General features: G+C 38.5%; 1 protein-coding gene across 1 annotated transcript; it reads left to right on the forward strand.

Moving 5' to 3' along the window:
* Positions 1-14: 14 nt before the first annotated feature.
* Positions 15-26306, forward strand: TRAK2 (trafficking kinesin protein 2). The gene is made up of 16 exons (XM_041403663.1): positions 15-150; positions 5948-6248; positions 7207-7401; positions 11808-11878; positions 12540-12656; positions 13824-14033; positions 15839-15917; positions 17596-17726; positions 17931-18005; positions 18623-18760; positions 19507-19586; positions 20271-20474; positions 20611-20909; positions 21240-21518; positions 21736-21835; positions 22365-26306. The coding sequence occupies exons 2-16, from the start codon at positions 6212-6214 to the stop codon at positions 23041-23043; spliced, it is 2694 nt and encodes an 897-aa protein (XP_041259597.1). The 5' UTR covers positions 15-150; positions 5948-6211; the 3' UTR covers positions 23044-26306.
* Positions 26307-26559: the final 253 nt, after the last annotated feature.

Raw genomic sequence — 26559 nt, forward strand, 5'->3', positions numbered from 1 at the left:
GGGCTCGTCACTGGCAGCGGCCCGCCGGGGGCTGTAGTTCTGGGCGGGAGCCGAGCGGAAGCCATCGGAGCTCTTCCTCAGTCGCCGTCGTGTTGCATGCGGGGCTGCGACGGGAAGGAGCGGCGCCGGAGGGAGCGCAGCGTGGGCCGGGTAAGCGAGCACTCGACGCCGGGCCGGCGCTGCTCTGCCGCCTCACGGGCGAGCGGCGCGCTCCGTGCCTCACACCCCTGAGGGTTAACCCTCCCTCCTCTCGTCCCTGGGGCTGTTCCCCGCCGGGCCGCGGCACCACCCGGGCTAGAAGGTACAGCGGGCCGCGTAGGGCGTGCGGCGGTTTTCCTGCGGCTGATTGGGGTCGGAGTGCGGGGACCGAGCGTGAGGCGGTGTCCGGGGCTGGCCCCGCGGTCCCGGGCGGAGAAGGAATTCCGGCGCTTGTCCGGGTTGGCAGCTGACAGGACGCTTTTAGAGGTGGTGATGCTTTAATGTAACGTAGCGCTGTGTTGAGCTCCGTCTGTTCCGTGTAAGCGGGGGCTGCGGGTCCGGCGGTGCCCGCAGGCGGTGCCGGGGTGACCTTCAGCGGCCCGGGGTGCCCCTCTCCGAGCGGGTCCCTGGAGGGTCATGTCACCGCGAGCACGGGACAGCCCTCGGTGATATCAGCTTTGCCTTGCTTGTGTATAGAAGGCAAGGAAATTTTGGCTGCTAGCGACTTCTTAATCACATGGTTACTTTTTGATCAGCTGGTTAATTCCAATTTTAGCTGATTATTGGAGTACCAGTATCTGTCAGTGTCATTTTCTCTGTCGCCCATACTAGTGGAGAAACGTATGTGGAGTGGCGTGCTCGTATTTTTATCCTTAATGTACTCTTCAGCTGTTGCATAGGTGCCTATTTATTAGTTATGTTTCACAGTTGCTGTTGACTGATTATGACAATTTGATGCAGATATTTGATATACTAATAAATAAGGCAACATTAGAAAGCAACAGTCGATTTTAGGTTTGTTTTTGCATACTTGAGTTCTTTCAAAAGATGCAGCTTTTAGGAAAAATAGGCAGAACTTCTTTTTAATTACACTTCTGACACTGAAGCGAAATTGAAAAAAATATTTTTCAATATCTGAATTTTTTCCACTCTAGTGGCAGTGTGATTATTAGAGCTGTATATGTTTATCAAATTTCTGCTATGAGTATCTGAAAATGTAGTTTGAAGAGCACTGGAAAACCACAGACTTCCCTGTTGTTGGTTTGCCTCTAATACTGGGCTTCTGAAATTAATATTGTGTGGTAGAAGTGCTGTCTTTCAGGAATGATAATTGTGATTTATTGATTAGTTTTCCAAGAAGACACAAATAGAGCATTTTCACAGATATGGCTACAAAAATAAGAAGATATCCTTTTTTCTGGTTTGATTGCTAGGGATATTCTGGTGACTGAGTCATATAAATCAGTTTGGTTAATTCTAATAAACACAATTATATCTTAAAATGCTGAGCTCTGGCTGGGGTGTAGGTCAAGGAACTGAAACAACGTTTTTGGGTGATCAGCCATGCATCAACTGAAGGAGTTAGTGATTTCAGTTAAATGTTATTTAAGTTCCCTTCAAGTATACTTTATACAAAACAAGCTTGAGTTTTAAAAGAAGCTGATTACAACCTTTATAATGAAATATTAACAGAGAACTTAGCAGAATGAGGCATTAGCAGAATGCCTCAAGAGCATTTATTGTATTTTATACTCTAACAAACAAATAGGCAATTCATGATAGTTCTTGATTCCTCTGAGACCATAACATAACTACGTAGATATATAATTTCTTCTGAAAAAAAGAAAATTTGTGAGAAAAGATTTATACGGATAGTAATGTTTTGATTGTGCATTTACATAAAAATATTAGGAATTAATAAAACATAGTGTGTGTCTTTACTGTAGGTAACACTCGTAGTTTCAGGCTAAGGGAGACTTTAATTAGGCATTTGCTGTTTTTACATTGTACTAAGGGTGATATAGACAACCTCCAAATGAGTAGGACTTAAATAAATTTTAGCTATCAAGCTGTGGTATTCAACAGTATGCATGTATACATGCACATAAAGCATATGTGCATGTATTTAACAGGTAGTGTTGCCACTTTGGAGAACTTGAGCTGTTACAAATGACTGACAAAGAGAATAAGTGAGCCTGGTTTGGTGTAACTGTAGATAAAACAGGATGAGGGAATGTTGTGGCCGGCTTTGTGAACCCCATGTGATTCATCATTCTCCAGCTGGAAGTGTTCTCCAGCTTCCCCTCTTCCCCTGAAGCCTTTTCCTCATCCCAGAAGAAAAACAATCCAGGAGATGGGGGTGGGGTTATTTTGTTTGTTTTCTTAATTTCTTCTTACATCATTTTTTTATGATTGAAAGTCTGTTGCAGGATTGTTTATGATTATTACAGTTGGTTTTAGGATTATGTTGCATACTCTTTTAAATATTTTTTTCCTTACATGAGAGCCACACAAGCACTAAATAGATTTCTGTAGGGATAGTATTGGATGAAAATAACAGGTGTTAGGCACACAGCAAATGTTAATTGTGATAGGCAATATTTGTGTTCACATAGATTTGTTTTTCAGTTGATAATCCTTTGTCCTTCACCTCCTACTGGATGGTGTTGAAGAATTTGGCCTCTGCTTCTGAGCACTGGTCCCAGGAATGTTTTGGCAGCAATTCAGTGTGGTCATGTTTGCTATAAGAATAGAACTGTTTCATTAACCTTGAGATGCAGAATATGTTGATTGCTATTAGCTGGCTTGACAGCATTCCAATTTTAGCAATGGAAGAAGTACTGTGTTAATGACTTGATACAATTTTTTAGATTGCATACTTACATTGCACTAAAATTTGGCATCTGAGAATAGTACGCTCATTTATTTGGCTTGGAAAATGAATGTTGTCTTCTCTCTTTGTTGTTAGAATCTTCTTTGTTGTCAAAATTTTGTTTGTGTTACTTGTGGTCTAATGTCTTGCATCCTGGAATTGTACAGAGGAGCAGCCCTACTTTAGTCTTTCCAAGTACTTGTGAGGAGTCAGCTACTCTCAACAAATGAAAAATAGCAGGAATAACAGTTTGTTTATGTTGAAGTTTGGATGTTGTCAATATAGATGCCAGTATTTTGCATATGTTTTTAACTTTGTGCACAAAGGAATAGCACATAGAATTGTCTATGGTTTCCAGTTTTAAAGCACTCCCTCACCTTTCTCATAATTCAGATTTGAATTAGAGTTTCTCTAGTGGTAGAATGTCTTCAGAATTATATTCTGTCTTGAGGGGCCCCAACTCTTTCTGCATCCATCTGAAATTGCTCAAAGTGGTACTTTTACAAAGACAAGAACAATTTTCAATGCTTTATAACTCTACTATCTTTTTCTAAGACTTTAGTCAGTATTGCTTTTTTAAGTTAATCTTCACTATAGTCTTCTGACTCACTGAAGGAAAAATTTATAAAATCTCTTTAGAGCAGCTTGGATTCTCTAGGGCCGATTCAGAAGGTGCAGGAATAGTTTCGATTTCTACAAGAAGTGTGCTATATGTGCCCCAGGTTTTAGCTCACTGTTTGGAGCCAAATGATAGCTGAAATGTGGGACACTCATTGGGGAGTAAAATTTAATCTAGAGAGTACAGAAATACTAAGATTGGGATAGGTATGTGTGTAAAATGTTGTCAGATACTTTCATCTCTCGTGAACTTTTCTTGAAGAAGCCTTCTGAGAGCACTGCCCCTGCATATGAGTTGTTCTCCAATATTTGAATTTCCCTTGTTTTTCCCATTTTCAATTAACCTGTTAGTAAAAGACATGAACATCAATGGGAAATTGGCCTATGAGGGAATTGGGGAACAAAACTGGTAAGATATAGATCAGTGTAGAATGAATATAGTAAATTGACAGTGGAAATAATCTTTATAAATAAAGATTTAAATCAGTACCTGAGAAAGTTTTCTAGCTTCTCTTTTGGACCTGTCTTTCTGCATGATCTAACAATTTTAATTTTTAGTCCATCTTTTTATAGCATGGCCATATATTTTAAAGCCATGTTGTAAATTTTATGGGGTTTATTTAAATGTATTTAGTCATAGTTTTGGCTTGCAGGAGGAATCTGCAGTTAGGAAATAGTTTTATAGCTGCAGTGTAGAAGGGTCATGGAGTCACTTTGAGGGTGGAACTGCCCAGTGCTTGAATTTCTACAGAAGTTGCCCCGTGGTACAGGAAACTAAAGCTATGAGAAGCACTGGAAATGCAAGCATTAACTTTTATGGTGTTTGCTTATCTAGTAAACTTCTCAAAGGTTTTACAAATGAGTTTGCCCTTTCAATTCAATAGCTTGGTGTTGGCCTGGTGCTCTAGAAAACATTTAGCCAAATCACTGGGGTTTTTTCCCCCCCTCTCTCTTTGGCTGAACTGAGATTGGCCCACTACAAATAGTGCTCCTGCTTTGCACTTAGAAGAGAGATTAAAACCAATCTTGAGAAGGAGCAACATTCATTTTTACATTTTTAAAACTCAAAGGGAAAAGATTGAGTTAGAGTTGTAAAGAAGCTGTCCTATGCTGCTGAACTTTTTATCACTGTATAGTGACTCTTCTTATTACAAAATAAAGTCATTTGCATGTGTGGATCTACAGCAGTCTTCTTAAATGTCTTTTACTATGCTATATTAAGTTGTTTTAGAGAAGGGGATATGTATAGTTCATGCTTTTCAGCAATCCATTTAAAAAGCAGCCTCTAGAATTTTTTTTACAAGTGCTAGAAACATCTGTATATTCAGATAGAAAATGTTTCTGAAATCCCAAGTTTTTCTTTTTTATTAAGTGTTTAATATGCATAATAATTACAACTGATAAGCAGGCTACATACATAAAGAAATGAATGACAAAACAAGAAGATACTGCACACAACTATGAGCTGACCTTAATGGAAGAAAGTTCTTTTTTGATCTCCTGCCAAAGTCTACGAGCAGATGAACTGGCAGGCTCCAGGCTTGCTTTAAAAAGCTCCTGCACTGTCCATTTTAATCTTGTCAAATAAGAGGTTGCTACAGACAGCAAAACAAACCTCTGATTGTTGTGCTTGATGATTGGAGATCTTGGGGAAACTGTTAAGAGCAAACTTTAAATTAATGAAGGCTTTTAAGAGTATTTTATGTTAACTGAATGCCAGAGGAGGGAAAATGAGACTTGTTTTCAGTTTTATATCTTTCTGTCATCTAGAACTACTGTTTTATATGGAAGGTGGTTAATCAGTCTTGGCAAAGCAAAAGTGTATTTTTACTTCATTAAACTCTTCTGATAGCTTATCTGAATCAGTCACAGTAGTTTCATTTTCTGGTTTACCTGAGTCCCTGCTGAAGAGAAAACACAAGTTTTATCACAATGCACAAAGTAAATTTCTGATAGGTCCAATTTTTACTTAACAGACTCCTAAAGGAAAAGAGACTCAAGCAAACAGTTGTGTAAAACTTAAATTTTTTAACAATAGAAATGTTAAGGGTGATGTTTTTAAAATCCTGCCTTTAGAATCCATCGCTTTAAATAAACGTAGTGGCCTGTAGAAAATCTCTGTTTTGTTGGAGCTGCTGTCTGTTAGCATAAAAAGGAAATGCCTCGTTTCAGTGAATGACCTGAACCGAAAGACACTAAATATTATATGAAAGAAGATTAATAGTACAGACAAAGAGATATTTGGCCAAATCCATGTTTAAGGTGAGATGTCTGCGGGGAGAAAATATTTTAATGCTACCTTTTACATGTACTGTGTAAACTGGAAATAAAATGCTTGTTTGCCTTTTTTTTTTAATAATTAATTATGGTACAGAGGGAAATTCAGAGGGAACTGAAAGAAAGTCACGCCAATTTACCTGTCTCCCTTGAAAGAGTGAAATCTGTTAAAGCTTGGCATTTTCTTTGTTTTATATTTAGGTGATGGGTGAGCTGAGAAGCTGGTGAAGCTTACATGAAATACTTCTACTGATCAGTAGCCCAGATGAAATAGGCATGTCCTAAGATGGCAGTGGATCTGGACTATGAACCAGCCTGCAGAAGTGAGCTGATGCCAGATTTATGAGTCTCTGTGGATTGATGGCTCTCATTTACTCTGTCTCTAAACCAAAGCAATGAAGGAATGGTGCACAGCTTGACTACAGAATGCTCTTTCCAAGGAAGTGAACTGTGAAGGAAGGACTCATGAGTTTTGATCCCAGGGGCTTGGGCAGCATCCCTGGTAAGTCGAAGAATTACTGTTACAAATCTTGAATGTGTCTAACATGTTGTAAAGCAAAGGTTGAAGACAACCTTGCATTTCACATTTTTTGTACTGCTTATGTGATATTGCAGAGAAACAAAACCAGTGACATTAGACTCACTTGTAAAGTCACTGTGCACTGTAAATTACTGTTTGTAAAATTCTCACTGTCAATAGTCAAAATTGATGTTTTTTCCATTGAAAGATACTGCAGATAGCATTAATTCTGCGTGGCAATCTTGCAAAGACATTCATTGCATACCGTTGGTATTTTACCAATTTAGTATTAATGTGGGGTTTTTTGCAATAATTGTGATGAGATTAAGGGACACAAACATAGAAAGAGCTGAACTTTGATTGCAGGGGGTTTAGTACCATGTTTCTCAGAGTGTAATTCCATAAGGATGATAATGAAATGTTATACTTGTTCCCTGATTTCAAAGCAGTATTCAGTTGATTTTGCTTACTTTTAAGATTGTTTTACATCTATGTTCATTTTCAAACTAGTGCATAAAACAGACGAACAAGAAAAATGTGAATTTCCTTCAGAAAAGGAAAGTGTAACCACTATGAAAAGTCAATGAGACTTTAGCTGGTAAAATATAGGTTTGTGTTTTAGCTCAGTGAAGAGGAAAAGATAGAAATTCAAACTCATTACATACATTATATTCAGGAAGTTGGAGTGATGCAGTATACCATCTTTTCAGGAAGTTTTGGGATGAGCTGGGGATGAGGAACTTACAAGTATTGCAGTATAAATCAAGCACTGATTCAGTACATATTCTGGTATGTTGTCTGGTATGGAATAATTATTTCCAAATCTCCCAAAGATTTATGAAGTATTTCACAGTACAAAAAAAGTATAGTACTGTAGCAACACTATTGAATTTTACCTATATTTACCAACGCACTATTACTGGCATTTGCTCTCTTTCAGATGGGTGCTCCAGTGAGGACCTTCCTGAGGTGGAGCTGGTGGGCATGCTGGAAGAACAGTTGCCAGATTACAAGTTACGAGTGGACTCTCTGTACCTGTATGAGAATGCAGACTGGATTCAGCCCATGGCTGGCCGCGGCCGGCTGCCGGAGGTGGCTTCTCCAGCTCGTGAGGAGGACTCCTTCCGTTACATGAGTGAGTCGGTAGTTGTTTCCCAAATATTGAAGATAAAAATCTACATACACAGTTAGTATTAATATTTGGAAATGATCAAATCTGGAAAACTTTGGACAGGTGGAAGAAAAAACAGATTTCAGGGGATGTGCTTGTGGTTCACACTGCAATTGTAATGGCTGACTTAGGATGTTTAATGACTGCCTGATCATCAGATCACACACTGAAGTAAGAATGGGAATATGTGATAGTCAAAAAGAGGCAGGAACCTAGAACTGTGCTAGAAGAGATGTATACCTCATGCAAGAGGTACGAGCGTGAAGCAGTTCTGTTTTCAGGAATGTTGACGATGCTGTTGTTGATTTGGTGATGTTTTGTGTCAGTAATGTTTGTGAAGTGCTGTCAGTGTTTTCTTCTGAAGATAGAAAAGGAGTGAATGGCAGATAGATGGGTACTAGATCAATGTTGATCACTGCCTTTCAGTTCTGAAAATACTAAGTAACTTACTCCTAAACCTATCAAATGATAAAGAGGAAAATGGACAGCTTCAGTCACATGTTAATGTTATATGTTAAAAAGCAAATGAATAGGAAGTTGCCAAAATAATTGAACACTTAATTGCCTGTAGTTTCTAAGTGTTTTCTTGTGAAGAGAATGCATTGTAATCTCTTTAGAGAAATGGGGAAGTCCTGTTTCCTCCATATATTGGAACTATTGGAACAAACCACATAGAAGAGTGAACTTGTTATTTATATACAATCTGTAATGATCACCTCTTCCTTGTACATGCCACCTCTAAAAGGATTTTTTTTGTCATTGTTCTTTGTAGTTTAAACTTCCCAAGGGTGCATAGCAAAGGAATAACAAAGATTAAAGTATCACCTCCCAAGAATGCAGTACTCAGCAATTTAGAGTGACCTTGTTACGAGTTGAACTTGAAGGCTTTGAACTTTTTAACTGTGTAAAGTAATTGGAAAGCCTCTTAATGTTTATTGCTCAGACTGTTTCTGCTTCTAATATTGCAAGCATAAATGATTTTATAGTCGAGTGAATGCTTTTGTAGTTCACTGGAAGCAGTTGTGTGGTTGGTGGGGTGTGTGCTTGCCTCTGAGTGTTAATTACAAAGAGGTGAGATCAGAGTCTCTCCGGCCTTGACGGGAAACGCGGCTGTGCCGGAGCTTTCGGCTCAGCGCCTCCTGTGTGATGAACGCAGGGCTCCAAAGGACCTTCAGTCAGGGTGAGCTTGCATCTTCAGCCTGCAGCCAGAGGGAGGGGCTTTATCAACAAAGTTTTTATGAAGCCTGTTGTGTATTATTTGGCTGTCAAACACTGCAGAAAGGACTGTCTTCCTAGTTCTCCCAGGGGGAAGTTTTTTTCAAATAGAGAAGGTGTCCTGTGAAAACAGTAAACTGCTTGTAGGAGTTTGTTAAGCAGGTTTTTTAAGCTATAAATGTTTTCTTGTAACAGTGACTGAAATTGAATTAAAAGATAGCTGTTAAGCATAACATATAAAACTAATTCTTATGTCATTTAAGAACACTTTTGTAACTGCTGAGTCATTTAAACTCAAGATAAATATATTTTGCCTAGAAATTGTCCAGACATTAGTTATTGAAATCATAGTAGCTTTTTTGAGACTAGTAACCTACAGGGACATACTGTGAGAGTCCCAGACAAATACAGATATAAATCAAATTCTAGTTATATTTATTGTTGAGTAACTTGTTAGGTGAAATTTTAATCTTTCTTTGTTGCCTGGAATTGGGAATAAATGTGACATGAAGCATGACATGGGGTTTTAGCTGTGTATCTTCCTCCCCTATATATGTATGGAAACATTTTTATAACTTTTTTCAAGAGAGAATGCTAAATATATGGTTTGAGTAAATTTGTAGTTGAGAAAAAAGCCCCAAAACAACACAGTAGTTACAGCACTTGAGCCCCTCCTCTTTTTATGGCTATTGTTGCCTATAAGAAGGTCTGTCACTCGGGTTCACTCTGGCAGTGTTTTCAGTGAGGTGCAAGAATATTTTCTGCTTCAGCTGTGCTAGTGTAAGAAATCCTGAATTACAAAAGATCTCTCTTTGGAACTACTTTGTATATGTGAATAAAGGGTCATGGCATACCATAACAAGAATTTTAACCAAAATGAAGAGTTGCTTGCAACTTTCACTTGGCAAGGTGAGTATTGCACGTGCATGTGTTCTCAGGAGGGAATTCTAATAAACTGTATAGTTTTGATCCTGTACTGAGAGAAAATACAGAAATTTATATAAAGCTAAGTTTCAAAGCTATTGGTTCTGTGATTTTAGTTATCAGAATAAAGATATTTGCTCTTGATTTTAGGAACTTACCTAACTGAGTAACCTTGGAATTAGTATGGATTTAGTGTAAATTTTTATTAAAGGGACTGGATAGAAACTTATAACTTGAAGTCATCTGCTTCAGCAGTTACCACAGGAGAGTTGGCTATAATATTCTGCGTGTAATGGCTGCAGCTTAGTTATGTATGTGCAGTGAATTTTCCAAATACTAATAAGTTTGATGAGTTTGGAGTCCCCCTTTCAGCAGCCAGTATCAGCAACGAAGTAGTACAGTAAAATTGTCCTCCAAATTCATTTTATGCTACTGATAGATATGTACTTTAAAGTTTGTAGAGAGTTTCTATTTTTTCCCTGCTTAGAAATAAAATTAGTAAGTGACAGTGCTATAAGTTCCAAGCTTCTGCATGCTTAAACAGCATGTGTTGGGTTTTTATGTTTACTGATCTACTTGATGGAAAGCATTTGGTTTGTTACATTCATATATTTTTCTTTTAGGCTTTTAGAGAAACAGTAAAACTTCTCCTTCTGTGTTGTTCTTCCTGTTCTCCTGTCTTTCAAAATTACAAAGAAGTTTCTTTTGTTACTAAAATGCAACTTGGTTTTGATCTTGGTATAGCTGTAGTGTTATGCTTTAAAAGGTTAATTGTGGGCATTATGTATGTAAAGAGTATAGACAGCTTATATTTACATACATAAATAAAGTTGGTGTGCACTTTAGCTTGGCACTTTACTGTCTCATAACTGAGTCTGCAGTCCTCAATAAAACAAAGAAAAGAACTGATAATTGATACCACTGTGTATTCAGAGTAAGAATGAGATTTAAACAAGGTGAAAGAGTGAAGGAAATATTGAGATCAAATCTATAGCAATCTCATTTTGTAGTTCAGTGATGATGGAATTAATTTTGTAACGTGTTAACTTAAATATTCAGTTGAAGCTGGTACTTCTGTAATTCCTAAATTTATGTTACTGCCTTCTTCACTTTAATGATCCAGACTTCATAAAGCAAAAAGAGCAAATTGCTGCTGAGCTTAACACAAACATTCTTCACCTGATAGAGAGATGTATAATTCTGCTTCTGAAAAAAATTACGTTTAAATGGTTCCCTAAAAGGACTTAGAAAGTGTTAATAGTGAAAAACCTATGTTTGCACATGCATTTATTTTTTGATTGTGATAGATGCATGGCAGAAAATTACCTATTTCCTTACAATTTAATTCTTTCTCTTCTTTGTTCTTTTTTCCCCTCCATATCTTTCATTATCTGTCACTCTAGCTCTTATTGAACTTCCTTCCTCCTCCTTGGATGGATCTCACAAATTTGCACAAGGTAATTAAGATGCCTTTGTTACTACCACCTTTTTATCAGGGCATGAACTAGAGCAAACCAGTGCTTTGCAGTTCTCACGCTGTGTTTTGTTCAGAGGTGTCACAAATTCTTCATGCTTTGCTTATTCCTCACTCAGTCCTGTTTTTCCAATCCTACTGTTTCTCAGATTTTTAATAGTTTTACAGACTCTTCAAACAGTGGAGTCACTTGATTACTAAGATAGCATTTACTGCTACATCTAAAACTCAGACATACATTTTCTCATTGCTTCTTAATTGTTTCCAAGATGGTCCAGCCTTTAATAAATGCATTTTCATGACTTGTCTCAGGGGTCTCCATACTTCCTGCGTACACCTGTCACACAGCCTAGTGGGAATTTTGCTTCAGGGTTAAAGTATGTGTTTAACTGTATTTGGACATTCTCCAATACACTCCTCCTCTCCCCAGCAGGCTGGAGGATTCGCTTGCTTAGCTGTATTCAAAAAGTTGCTCTGAGGAGTTTTCTCTTTTTTCTAAATTTGAAAGATGTGTTAGCATCTCAAGTCTTAGCTAACATTGCTGAAAGGTGCAAATGTTCACTGCCTCATTTATCAGTCTCCCAAATGAGTATTGTTTCACATTTCTGAGTTGAAGATGCATTTTCATAGCCTCTGCTAGCTTCATCAATCAACTACTGTATTTGTATATAACAACATCCTCTGAGTTCAGCTCTCCCACTTCCCACTATCTTCTTGTCTTTCCTTCAATAAAATAAGCATGTTTGTCTCTCTTCAGTTCTTGGCACAGACAATGGGGAGCAGAAAGAGTACGGTGAAGCTGACATGGTCAAACGTCTGCTAGCTGAGGTATGCTTGTCTCTGTCGTGCTGTGTTAATGCAGGTGAGGGGATGTATTTGAGGGAGGGTTCTATGCAGCTGCTGACCATTTTGATTCAGTTATCTTCAAGAGCTTCTTATCAAACACATGGGTAATAAGAATTCTGCTGCCCATTTGTTTGCACCACCTCAGAAACAAAATGAAACAAAACTGTGGGCACCCATGAAGCCAGGGAAGATAAGAAAGAAACAGCTTTATTCTGATTTCCTTTTGCTCCTCTGCTTCTACCCTTTCACCACTGTTTAAGCAGAGCAGTCTGTTCTGGAGAAAGTGTCACTGGGAAGGCCACAGGCCTAAGTAAGTGTGATTTTTGTGTGTGTGTGATTGAACAGAGCCCACGTAATCTTTGTACTCAGCACAAAATGCAAAACTGTCCCCAGGTTTATCCCCTCCTGTTACTGTAAATGGCCGTGGAAGAGAATATGCTGTATCAAAAAAAACCAGTTATGGATGTGTTCTGGATCCAAGTGATGAAGCATTAATAATTTTCTAACAGTGTTGATCCATTTGAGAGTGAAGAGGGATCTCAGAGTCCTGATGCATTGAGCAATATCTAGGAGAATCTAAAGCTCCTCTGAATGTAAACCTTACATGATGAAAAGGAAATATTTTTTCTCGTTTTGTGAGCAGAAGGATCGGGACCTGGAACTGGCAGCCCGAATTGGACAAGCCCTCCTTAAGCGAAACCATCTGTTGATGGAGCAGAATGAATCGCTGGAAGAACAGTTAGGACAAACTCTAGACAGAGTAAGTACTTGCTTTTCTTTCTTTTTTTCCTTTATTTAGGGGGTTTTTTCCATTTTTTTCTCTCTTTTTTTTTTTCATTTATGATGGTGGTAAGAGGATTAATAGAAATATATCATTTTGGGGTGATTGGTGCTCTTGGACTACAGAAGTGTGCTTAGATGTCATTCTCCTAATCATTGTTCAATCACTTTTTGCAGTTCAGGAGTTGAATATGAAGACAAGATATTGTAATTACTGAGAAATTATGAGAATGTTAGATATCATTAGGGTATATCAGACCATAAATCTGATTTCCCACCGTTACACTAAAAATGGACTAATATAAGTCAGAATAAGAGATTGGTATCTGACATGTGCTGCTACATAACTTCACAGGTGAGGAAACAGACAGAAAGTGAGCTGGTTAATGGGGTGCTTACACTCAGAGTAAATGAATAAATAAAGTGTAATGAAAAGTGAATTTTGATCAAGATCTTCACTCCATCTCTTCCTGTAAGCACAAATTGTTGATCTAACCTTTTCTTTGTTTTTTTTTTTTCTTAAAAAAATAATTAAATAGTTGAGAAATAACCCTGTGGTCAAGAGATGTAGCGTAAGCTACAGTGAAATGGATTCAGCTGCTTGTATAAAAGAGTATGCTGGTGACAAGGATGCACTCATAATCATCTGTAGGACTGCATAAACTTAGGTATTCACATAAAAATGTAGATAAGCAAAATAGATTTTATCTAAATGACATCTATCTCTTCTTTTGTTTTTAGTTGTCCTATGGGTCATTTAATGTGCAGACTGGAAAGTACCACTCTGTATATATAAATGGTTGTCTCTCAGTCCTTTTCTCCAGGAACTCAACAATTCAGAGTAATGGTCATAATCGAAGTGATAGCTAGCATGTTAAAATGAAATAATGTATCAAGGCAGCTGGAAAAATTATTTTGCAGTACACTATTTAAAAAGTAGGTTCTGTTGTTCATTTTTGTGCTGTCTTGAATTTTTGTTCTCCCTTGCAGTGGTAAAATTACGATTTTGAGAGCTTCCTGTAAATAAATGGAGGTGTGAGCTATTCAGGAGCAGTGGTGTTCAAGAGGCTGCATAAATAATACAGTATGATATTTTGTAAAGTTTGTAAAGTGTGTTTCATGTGGTGGTGATATTCACTTGTCCTAGGTTAACCAGCTGCAGCATGAGCTGTCAAAGAAGGACGACCTGCTGCGCATCGTTTCCATCGCTTCTGAGGAGAGCGAGACGGATTCCAGCTGTTCCACACCGCTGCGTTTCAACGAGTCTTTCACCGTGTGCCACGATCCACTGCAGCTGGACGTCCTGCAGGATAAACTGCGAGAGCTGGAGGAGGAGAACCTGGCTCTGCGATCCAAGGTACATCCCACTGAGGGCACGTGCTGAGCGTGAAACAAATAATCAGGGTGTTCAAAATCCAGCAGCAGGGTTTCTCTTGAAGCACGTGGCTATTTTGTGTCACTGTATGCAAATAATTCCTGAGCACTTTCCCTCCATGCCCACATCCTTCATTCTTCATTGTCTCCGGAGTTCTTTGGCAGTCTGTTCTCAGTGCAGTTGTGGTACATGGAAAAGCATGGGAAGATATGTAAGCACCCAGAGAAAGTACTTGGACACATCAGGCCCTCAAACTCATGCAGTTTGTTTTGACATAAATCTGACTGCAATGAGCAGGAGTATTTGGGGAATTCCGTTCTGTTACCATTGTTTTTGTCAGAAGATATTTAAGGGTTAATGAGCTTCCACTTAAATTATTTTAAAGACGCATTTAGTTGTGACTATGTAGTTTCTCTGTTTTAACTGGTCTCTCATGTGTGTAAAGCTTGAATGGCACTAGATGTGCCATTAGAAGGATAGAGACTAAATGGCCAGACAAAAAATGGCTGTGAAATGGAACCAACAGCAAAGGTTCCAAGAATTGCAATCAACAGATGCAGTGCCTTTTATTTGGTAGTGAAGAGTGGAACTTGTAAAATAGGACTTGTTTAAAACTGGGTTATTTTTGTTGCCTTTAAGAAAAGGGGGTATTGTTTGTAAGAAAGGTGAGAATTGTTCATTTTGTGTGTGTATGTGTTGTTTTGACTTTTTTATGTGAGCTTTTCCCAATAGAAGCTTGTACCAGTACTACACTAGATTCCTTTAATGTCAATAAAATACACTTCTGAGTGAGCTTTTCCCAATAGAAGCTTGTTGTACCAGTACTACACTAGATTCCTTTAATGTCAATAAAATACACTTCTGCCCTTGTTTTGTCTCCAAAATACTCATTCTGAGATGCAAATTCTTCCTAAAACTCCCTAAGACCAACTGGATACGTTAGTAGTGCTGTAGGATAAGAAGAGGAGATCAGACTGCCTTTATTTTGCTCCTAAGCCTGTATATGATTGCACAACTTTACAGACCAGCCAGGTCTCAATCATTCTGTGATATAACATAACCTTCAGTGAATTGAAATAACCTCAATTACAATGAGCCTATGTGTGCTGTTTTATTTCTTTTCCTGTGACAGCACTATGTAGTGTATTTGTCTGCGCTTGTGTAAATGTACTGTTTGCTGGGATAATTTTTAAAACCATTTGCTGAGTTTTACAGTTGAGTCCCTTACTAGCAAACAGTCCTGAGTATAGAAGAGTTGTCTGTGCTAAATTTAATATTACCATCCTCACAATCAAAAGAGAAGTGGGAATCTAGAGTGCTTCATATTGTTTAGATATGTTGTCACACTCAGTCTCTCACAGAAAATGTAGTCTAAATAGACAAGTTGGGAATATGGAGAAAAGCTGCTCTATTAAGAGCTTTTCAGTGCCATAAGAGAGTTGGCTAATCAGTCGGTTTTCAAAATTTTTTTTTTACTTAAGTTTTTTTAAGCAAATTAAATTGCTTATTTCTGGTTTCTGTCTTGGTTCACTTTCCTTACCAAACTGCATCTTTTTGCAACAATTTTTTTATTAGAGACAAGAGATCAGGTTTTGTTCATGTATCTATCTGTCTTTCACATAAAACACCTGTAAAATTCTGGGAAACAGGTTATGATGGAAAACACAGTTGTATAGAATTTTTAAAGAGAGGGGACACTCTTCAGTTGCAAGAATTTTAGAAGCGAAAATTGATAACATTATAGATAAACTGAAATTGTTATTGATAAATGAATAATTTTCTCAAAGGCTTGCCATCTGAAGTCAGAAACCATTACATATGAAGAGAAGGAACAGCAGCTGGTCAATGACTGTGTCAAAGAACTCCGTGAGTATCCAGGCTGTATTTTGCAATGGCAGGATGGTAGGTGAAGTACCTAGTGCCTACACCTTCTTGGTTAACCCTGAATCCAGAAATGGGCTTCAGTAATTTCTGCCAATCATTGAAGTCTTGCCCTTTGCCCAAGTGCAAGGTTGTTTCTGTATTTCATCAGGTTTCACTCTGGCATTCAAATACAGCTCTGTGTGTCATCTTTAGAAGGGGAAAATGAATACAAAAGGTGACGTCTGAAACTTTCTAAACGGAAACCTACGGACGCTAGGAAATCAATAAAATATTCTCCTTGTATATTAAGCACACTTGACACTGAAATGGGTCAGTGTATAGACTCTTAAAACGATGAACACATTAATTTTGGAATATATGCAATGAACCAAAGCATTTAAATCAGCAAGTGGCTTAATTTGTCTACAGTTGTTTGTATTTGCTTTTGGGACTGCTTATTTGCAAAGAATTGCAGCTACTCTTACATAAATGCATGCAAAGTATTCTGAAACAATAACAATACCTTTTTTAATCTGTAGTCATTTGATATGTTCTACTTCCTTTGTGCATGATAACCTTATATTATATGTAAGATTATTTTTTCTCTACAACCCCCATAAAGAAGACTGGGTTGCTGCTTTATTTCTCTTGTTACAGATGACCCTAAAATACTATGAACTGATACTTAGTTGGTTAATTTACTCTGATCCCACTGAGAAAATACGCATCTTTTGCAAGTAGGAGTTAGTTCAAATATGCTCTCCTATTTTCCTTCAGTGAGAATGTCTGTGAGTTCATTTTTTTATTCAATTCTATAGCCAGGGGTAGGCATGCTAGGTAATTTTAATTCACAGAAAGAATCTTCTCTTAAGGCTGTGCTGCCTGCAGCTTTAAAATTTGTGTTTTCAGGAAAAAGGTATCTGATTGAGCTTAAATGCTCACAGGCCCATAAGCAGGGCCTTGTTGTGCAGTAAATGTGTGAGGTACAACAAGCACTAAAGTTGTAGTGTGACCTTTATGCAAGATTGATCAGACTTTTTTATGACTTTGCAATGCTTTCAGGGCAAGTGTACTAACAAGGCTAACTGCATAAACATATTTCAGCTCTTGGAGTTGCTTTGTCATCTCACTTTGTTAAGTGCTTGCTAAAAGGAAAAAAAAAGAATCAGGGAATTATATTCAGTGGATCTTTGGGGAATGGATAGTGACTAGGATCAAGAGTGTTTGTTACAGTTGACAAGGTTTGACAAAAGCCTTTGCTTACAATAGTAGTTAATAACAAGATTAATTCAGAACCAAGACTTTTCCAGCATATTCCAAGTCTGGCCTTGGTCATGAGTCATTATGTCATTTGAAGTTGTTTTATTGTGGTCATTTCACATACTGATCATGTGTATTTCAGATTCTGCATGCTTAGTTCTTAATATGTTGTACCTGCATTTGAAATTAACTCTTTTTCCTCCTTCTCCCCACTGTTAGTCTTTTCCTTATGGATGTTCTAAGGCACCTACTTTTATGTATTATGAATTGATTTCCTAAGAGAATTGGTGGTTTTGCAGATTGTTGTTGACTTTCACTCATCCTTTCTGGGATTTAGGTTTGGCTTGGGGTTGTTTTTGTTTGTTTTTTTGGGTTTTTTTGTGGGAGAAAGTCTTGACTAAGTTCCTTTTGTGTTTTGTAGGGCAAACAAATGCTCAGATTTCTAGGATAACAGAGGAGTTGTCAGAGAAGAGTGAGGAGGTGATTCGCTACCAGGAGGAGATCTCATCCCTTTTGTCCCAGATTGTTGCTCTTCAGCATAAACTCAAAGAAGTAAGGGAATGGTGATAAAGTGTCTGTGTGTGCACAGGTGTCTGTGCAGCATGTGTGTGCCAGTGCTCACAGCAGGCAAAAATTGACTTGGCAAGCCACAGGGTTGCACTGCAAGAGAGTGGCTGTTCCAGGAAAGTGTGGCAGAGCATCAGGCTCTCGGGGAAATCAGCTGAGAAAATGATGAGCTCCTTTTTGTGCTTTCAGAATGTGATTGAGAAGGAGGAGCTGAAACTTCACTTACAAGCTTCCAAAGATGCTCAGAGACAACTGACAGCAGAGGTACTTAAGACTTCTGTAATACACATTTAGATAAATGTTTGGGATAGAATACAGGAGAAAGAAAACAGAGAGAGAGTGGGAACTACTGCTTTTTAATTATGTAGGATTTTAATCTTTCATTGTGTTAAGTCACATGATTGGAGGAAAAGAATAATTATTTTACTTAACCCTACACAAATATTTTTGTAGTTCACAGGAGTATAAAAGGCAAGGAGTGAGTTTCAAATAGGGAGGTCTTACTGTTCTTAGTTATGAGAAAAAGAGTGCTTTAGTGTGGCTATTACTGATTGTGTCAGCAGTACTGTGGCTCATTAGATTTTAAGGCAGTTCTCTTTTTTGCTTCTTTTGCATCAGTAGTTAGTGTATTTGCATTTTTTCAATGTATTTTCCTTTGAATTTCATCATACTTTTTCCTCTTTTGAACCTTTGTGCTTTGTCACTAAAACTGCTACGGATGCTGTGCTGACTGTTGTCCATTCCAGTTGTGGGCATGTGCCCTGCAGCTGAAATAATCTTACCGTGTCGAATCAGCCATTCTAGGTTACTGTAGGAGTTCATTCAGTTTCACTCTGTGTTTTCTCAGAAGAGATCATGTGATGGCCTCTCTTCTCTTGCAGCTCCATGAGTTTCAAGATCGGAATGCAGAGTGTCTGGGGATGTTGCACGAGTCGCAGGAAGAAGTGAAGTTGCTGCGCAGCAGAGCCAGCTCTGTCGCGTGTCTCTGCCACTCGCAGTCCTGTGGAGCATTTCCTGTGGTAACCAACACCTCTAGCGTGGCACACACAGCTGTGGCAGTGAGCAGCCCTAGGAGCACAGCAGCCTTTGCAGGAACTGCAGCCAGAGCTACTTTGTAGTAGGCAAAGGAGCTGATCTATTGGTTTTTCAGTTCTTCAATGTGTACACTTGTGAGAAATTTAGGAAATTAGTTAGGAAACTAACTGTTCACTTGACAATTTGTGACACTGCAATTATTTTTCCTTTTTATATGCCATTTCTGTTTAATAAGGGAATTGGTATGTTCTATAACTTATGCTCAGTTGTACTAGTGTCTTGTTTGATGTTGGTGTGAATTTTACAACTCAACAGTGTTTCTTTAAGAAACAGAGCATGTCACATACTCAAAATATCTGGGAATTCTTCAGGTTTTGATTGGTTGCTCTGTGTGTACGGAATCATTCATGTACACTTGTAAGAAGTGCTCTTAAAATTGTAGCTTAACTAAAGCAACCAACATACAGAGTACATAAAGAAACAAAAAGAAAAAGCAGATGTTGCTATTTAAAAATGAACCCATCCTGGTTACACATTGGGGTAGTTATGGTGGAAAATTGTCCCACATGCCCTTCCTTCAGAGGCAGAAGGGTTTGTCCAAAGCATACTGATACTGGGCAAACAAATGCTGATTGTTAAAAGTAATTTTTACAGATATTTTCTGCTAAAATTGTCAGAAGGAAGACTTAAATCTAATTTGTCAACTCTTATGGTTTCCATTTTTCTCTAGGATTCCCTTGCAGCAGAAATTGAAGGGACAATGAGGAAGGAATTGAGTCAGGCTGATGAATCTGTTCTCTCCAAGCAAAAGTATGTTTTCAGATCTCCACATGCTGTTTTGAAAGTTACCTATAGACTTGTGTTAATTAAGGTGAAATGGATTTCTGGGACTCCATAAATGCAAATATTCCCTCTATAATGTTTTCATTGTAAATAAGAAAAGGTTTGTAGTATTTGCTAGTCTTTTCAATTTTGAAACCTGCTATTCTTACTTGATTTTATGAAGACGTTTGGAATTGCTAAAAGGATGTTATTTCATTCTTTATTTGAGGCTTTTTGATGCAAATTCTCTTATGCAGAGTACTTGTTTTACCCCTTTTAATGCTTATAGAAAAATTGCTGGACAAATGACATTATAGCTGAAAGATACATAACAGCTTTCAAAACCCTAAACACTGTTCTTGGATCTCATAATTCTGAGCAACGAGTAATAAACTAAATATGTGTTTCTGAAAGCATATACAAATTAAATAAATAAAATATATACTTTTGAATATTCTAAAGCAGTTATCAGTAGAGGTTCAGATCTTTCAGGTCTGATACTTAATAGAGTAGATCTCCTGGAGACATGAATGTTTTAGGCAATCATGTTTTTCTGAACATCTTATAGTGGGGTCTCCACAGACTTCTCAAACTTTGTTTGTCAGAGATTTTTCTTTAATAGATCTTTTTTTGCTTCTGAAAACCACGTTTGTTTGTTTGTCTTTTCCACAGGAGTCAACAGAAGCGAGTGTTTGACACCGTCAAGGTTGCTAACATAATCCGTGGCCGCTCCCCTTCCTTTCCTGCCCCATTGCCAATCCCTGGATCAAATCGCTCGAGCGCTGTTATGACAGCAAAGCCCTTCCAGTCTGGTGTGCACCACTTGGAGAGCCACGCACGGGTGGTCCCAGGGAGCAGCTCTGGGAAGAATTCGAAGTAGGAAGCACAGCCTGTTACCTTCTTCTGAAAATAACTGATTCAAAACTAAACCCCGATTGGACTTGTGCTGTGTAATAGAGAAATAGTTAATTTAATGGGCTTAATATCTGATCTTGTTTGTTGTTTCTCACAGAGACGCTCACAGTCCTGGCCAGCCAGGAACCCCTGGAGACAATGACCTGGTCACAGCTCTGCACAGGCTCTCCCTGCGTCGTCAGAACTACCTGAGTGAGAAGCAGTTCTTCGAGGAGGAGTGGGACCGAAAAATGCATTTGCTGGCTGAGCAGAAAGAAGAGGCTAGTGGCTGCAGTACACCAACAGAAAGCTCTTTTTCCCCAAGTACAAACTCAGAATTGACAGATCTCTCTGCCAGCTCTAGTAATCTCCGTGTTCTCCTACCAGAGAAGTTGCAAATTGTCAAACCCATTGAAGGTAAGAGGATGAGCTTCCTTCTCTCATTAGCAGAAAAGGATTTTATATTTGCCAGCTAAATCGTCATGTGTATAGCTAGGTGTGATGTGCAGTAACAGGAAGCAGTAGTATTTGGTGGGCTCCATGCCAGTGAGTTCATCAGCATCGCTTCCTATTTGGCTTTCCTAGAGGGTGCTAAGTGTTAGGCTGCTTGTTGGCATTGCCATCCAGTGGATGTGTGGATCACAGTGTGGGCACCAGCCAGCTGCACTTGATTTTATAATGCCTTCTCGTAACTCAGTACAGTAGTAGGTAATGGCTCTCTGAATCTCTTCTCTTTTGTCACACCAGGATCTCAGACCCTTTTTCATTGGCAGCAGCTTGCTCGACCCAACCTCGGCACCATTCTTGACCCAAGACCAGGTGTTGTTACTAAAGGCTTTACCCCTCTGTCTGATGATACTGTGTACCACATCTCTGACCTGGAGGAAGATGATGAGGAAGAGGGTGAAGGAGGTATAACATTTCAAGCACAACAGTGCTTCCCAGAGGAAAAGAAATGTGCATTGGCAAAGCCAGCAGCAGGCATTTTCCTGCCACCTATTACTTCAGCAGCAGTACCACTCACTGGTAAGAAGCATGGTTAGTGTTTCTTCCTGAGTCTATTTAGTCCTTTTCTCCATGGAAAGTATTTGACTGTGTGGTTATGCTGTCTTTGCTATTCTTGTTCTTTACTTCAAAAAAAAGGACTAAAAATATTAGCAGTGATAATAACGTCTTAAACTTTGATTCATTCTTGTATGTCTTTATTTTTACCCTTAATGCATGTAAATTCTTCACATTTCAGCCTCAAATCCAGGGAAATGTCTATCTTCAACAAATTCCACTTTTACCTTCACTACCTGTAGGATCCTTCACCCATCTGATGTCACTCAAGTTACTCCCAGGTATGAGGACTGCTAACATCCTGAATGCTGCTGCATGGGATTAAACAGTTACTTTCTGGCTTTTGATACATGGAGCAGTTTTAAAAATACTAAGGCAGTTAGGCAACATGTAGGATGTTTCCAATAAAAATAGTTGTAATTACAAAGGAAAACTTGGAATTCTCTGGAGTGAGAGTTAAAACAAGGTAACTTTTAATTAAATTTTAACTCTTAAGTATCAGTTGCCTTGTATCATACAGCTGTTGTGGAAAAAAAAGATTCCACGCTGATTTATTTTCTGATTCTGTTATTTTTTTTAATTAATTGGACAACTATGTTAGTATTCTGTCTAATAGAGTACAGGTGATCACAGAAGGTAAATTCATTGGTACTTTGCAGAACAATAATTCTTGAGTACTGAAGCTGTCACAGCTGATAGCAATAGTTAAGGTTTTTCTTGAGTCTTCTGTATACTAAAAGGCAAATGAAGAGCAGGTATAAAAACATCCAATGTGTGTATATTCTCTGTTTAATTTTTATTTTCTTTCAGCTCCATGGGTGCTTCATTTTCACTGGGGAATACTGGCAGCAGTACTGGAAACCCAGTAGTGAGCACTCCAGCCATTCCTTACAGACTAAGTATTGGAGAATTTCTCACCAACAGAAGAGACTCAACTACTACTTTCAGCAGCACAAGCGGCCTGGCTAAACTTCTGCAAGAACGAGGCATCTCTGCCAAGGTTTACGACAGCCCCACGTTAGAAAAACTGCCTTTGCTACAACCCTCCCGAACTCTTCCCATTCCTTCTACTCCGCCAAATTCTCCTTCGCGTTCACCTTGTCCTTCCCCGCCACCGTTTGAGCCTCGAGTGCATCACTCCGAGAATTTCCTGGCTTCTCGACCAGCAGAAACGTTTTTGCAGGAAATGTATGGCCTAAAGGCCTCCCGTAACGTCCCAGACGTAGGCCAGCTGAAGATGAACCTCGTGGACAGACTGAAGAGGCTGGGCATTGCCAGGGTGATCAAGCCCCCTGAAACACAGGACCATGGCAAGAATCGGGGGCCAGAGGTTGGCTTGCAGAGACAGGACTCAGCTGGGTTTTTAAATGCAGGTAGCAACTTAATGGCAGGACTGAGAAGAAACCAGAGTCTTCCAGCCATGATCGGAGCACTCGGAGCTCCTGTTTGCACACAGTCATCAAAAATGGATATACTAAAAGAAGACTAACTGGCCTGAAAGGTGTTTGACTTAGAGCACAGTAAATAATTTGAGGGATGAATATCCAGTACAGGCATTGTTAGGTGTGTTACAGAAACGTTGAAGAAGGCATGTGCATGTTAAAATGTGGGAGAGACAAGCGTTGGGATCAAGGAGCAAAGGAACATTGCTTGGGTTTGAGGAAGAAGGTTTTTGTGGGAGATAGACAGGTAAAACCAAAGCTTTATTTCAAGACCCTCTTCAGCATCTTGTCTTAACTTTGTCAGAAGTGAAGACTATTGTAGACATTTTCAGTGTTTTAACCCTTTAACCTGTATGTGTAGACATTTTATTTTTTTCCATCATACACCCATAGTATTTACTAGTTGTTTGCAGTCAGACTAGATCATTTAAATATAATATTAAAATAACAATCAGTCTGACCAGCATTATCAGCCCAAGTTCCTCTCTGTAGCAAACAAATATGAAAACTTTGATTTTGTTTTTCATTCTTTTATTTTCCATTTCTGTAACTGTGCTCTTTTGAACTCCTCCTCACTTTGAGAAGCGGGGGAGAGAATCTTCAGCTCTGTGTAAGAAAGTAATACTTCAGTTTACAAACACAGGATTTATATTTCGAAAGAGTGCAATTGTGTTAGTTAGGTATTAACAGAAGTTAATTTTTTTCCAGAGCTTGTGAACAAAGCACACAGAGAAATGTGCAATGAATAAGAATTAAGAAGCAGAAAAGTGTGAAAGTGGGGTGAAAACATCCAGCTAAGAAATCTTTCCAAAGTGTAGTGTGCATCTATTTAAATGAGGATATTTTTGTGCACACACACACACACACACAAATATCTCAGGCACATTTCAGCATTGCAAAAGGAAATAAATCCTAGGTGCTTGATTCAGGGTTTCTTAAAAGACTTAAATGGAGAGCATATACTTCAAGGAAGGTGTTGGAAGTTCAGAAAACTGCCTCTTGTCTTGCCAAGTACACATTCTGTATATTTGAGAGTTCTCAGTACACTTTATGCCTTTCATTCATTTTAAGCAGGATTTTGTTTAAAAGATTTCATTAAGAGCAAAATTTGCCAGTCTCTATATAGAAACAGAAAGGAAAAAGCTAGTGTTCTTTGTAGCATTTTAATGAATATTGAAATCCAGTGATCAGTGAGGGAGTGTGGTTCTGAACATAGCTGAGGCAGACTTTCCAACTCAAAAAAGAACTTCATTTTAGAAATCTGGATTCCGAGTGTTCATTTAAAAATATTACTGCTCATACTTTTTTGATTCCTTCCTGTCCAAGGTTCTGATCGTAAGCGAACAATCTACAACCGATGTTTTGTGTAACTTAAGAAAAAGTTGTCTTTTCTAGTGACCTGAATAGAAGCAGCTTCTTAGTCTTTATATAAATTTTCGCTGTACCTGTCAATATTATAAAATTATTTGTTTCCATACAATTAGATTAAGCAGTTAAGTTTACCTTGCCTGTTGCCATGTGAGTGGGGTATAGCTGGCAGCTGTCTGGGGGTGTGGTGTGAAGCATCAGTGCAATCACACTGATTTGCATTTGCCATTAGGCACATCCTCCATAATCAGTACCCTCATTGTTGCAGGGGTGAATGGAGTAGAGCAGGAAAAGAAAGCTTCTTAACCTTGTTTATAGGAAATTTGTAATGTGGCCTTTCTGATTATACAGTTCTTTAGATCTTGTGATGACTCTGATATTTTTGTTTTGTAAAAGGAAAAGGAGTAACCACTTCAAACTTGCACAGGGATTCTTAGCAGAAGCTTGTCTGTCAGCAGCGCACAGAAATATTCCGGAACTTCTGGAGTTGCCTTTTGCTCTCTAAGCAAAATCTTACACTTACAAAAGGTGAATTTTATTTAAAAGACTATATACGGGTTAATTTTGTTTTTTAAATGAAAAATATTTAATTTTTTCATGTAAGTATTTATGTTTGTATGTACTTAGCTGCACCTGGTGTCTTGCCTAGCTACTTAAGATAAGAGAAAGGAGGGAGTGCCGTGTTGGTCTCCAGTGGCCTGGGACGGGTATGTCTGCTGTGTATCTCTAACTTCCAGGGAAATGAGTTAGCAAAAGCTTAAGATAGTTTAGTACCAACAGAGAAGTGTGTAGCATGTCAAAAGTCCGTCCATTTTATGTGTTTATTGTAGGAATACCTGAGTTACAGATAAATTTTTGAAGGTACTACACTGTGTTTCTAACGGCTTCCTAAGATAACTCCAGCCACTGGATCAGCAGAGTAGCAAATCAGCTAAGGCAGAATTCCTTTGGCAGACCATGGTTCAGGTAAAACTAATCTACAAGCATATAAATGAAATGCATGTTTCTCTTGGGGACGTTTCCCTATTCATAACCCAGCAGTATAAACTGGCTCAGTTCAAACAATGCTGTGGATGTTGAGAGGTCAGTTTGTTCTGTAGCTGAGGTGTATCATCAGATACTTTACATAAGGCAAAAAGAAAATGGAAGAATCTCTATACCATGGTGTTTGTGTGTGTTTACCCAATTGGTTGATGCTGTGGTGCAGTGTTGTTCAAATTTGGTCATGCATTTATGCCTTTGGATAGTCATGCACAGTTTGAATATACAAGCCTGGCTTGCAGTAACAGGGAAAATTGATAATTCTTCCAAGTTTACCATTTTGTGCCAAAACCTAGAAGATAAAGCTTGTTTTAACATGTGTTTCTGAGAACATTTTAGAAGTTACCATGATTCTAGGAATGATTTGGCTTTCATTGTCTCCCATAAGAGGTGAGAAGTGACAAACTTGCATGGCTGACATCCTGCACCAGATCTTTTGAGTAGAGGTAGACCTAGGAGGAATGGAGAATTACATTTTGGTAGGGTTCTGTTATCTTGCAGGTTTGAGTCAAACACAGATGCTAGAAAGGACTTACTCATGCTTGTGCAAGTTACAAGAGACAGAAGGGAATTCTTGTATTTACCTTATTCCAATGTCTTAAAGCACAAACTTAAAGTTTTCTAGTTTCACTGTTAGTTTTTAATAAACTCAGTGATACCTGCATGCTCAAAATACCTGTGATCAAAGTTAAACATCTACTGTCGTCGAATAGCAACAGAGAGGGAAGAAAAATAATTGCATTTGGGTTTCATTTGGCTGTTACATGAGGGGATTACACACAGTGTTTGAACAGTCTGGGATTTTCGTGGTATTTTTTCCATCTGCTTTTTGCACTTACTGTTGTTTCATAGTGGAATGTAAATTTGATATTAAACATGTATAACATGCCATTTTTCAGTATATTGCTGATCTTCTGTGGTTTGTTCCAGATGTCATCTTCTCTACTACACTGATCTATAACAAACCGAAATCAGGCCTTTTTTGTGGCTAAAATTCATAGTGATTATTATACTGTACACAAGCTTAGTGAAGTGAGTGGGTATCTGCAGAAAAGGTGGCTTTAGAGCCAATAAATTTATATAGACAGTATTTAGGTGTTGAGCCTCACTTTAAATTAATCTGTTCATATTTTCTGGTACTTCAGGGGGTTTTG

Source organism: Onychostruthus taczanowskii, unplaced genomic scaffold, assembly GCF_017590055.1.
Source record: "Onychostruthus taczanowskii isolate IOZ18803 unplaced genomic scaffold, ASM1759005v1 scaffold20, whole genome shotgun sequence".
NCBI classification, from domain to species: Eukaryota; Metazoa; Chordata; class Aves; order Passeriformes; family Passeridae; genus Onychostruthus; species Onychostruthus taczanowskii.

Bases quoted from the DNA above. Each gene is read 5' to 3' on its own strand.
- TRAK2 (XM_041403663.1), top strand. From the start codon at position 6,212: ATGAGTTTTGATCCCAGGGGCTTGGGCAGCATCCCTG. The intron at 11,879-12,539 runs GTATGCTTGTCT...TTTTGTGAGCAG, and splicing joins TCAAACGTCTGCTAGCTGAG to AAGGATCGGGACCTGGAACT. The intron at 20,475-20,610 runs GTAGGAAGCACA...TGTTTCTCACAG, and splicing joins AGCTCTGGGAAGAATTCGAA to AGACGCTCACAGTCCTGGCC.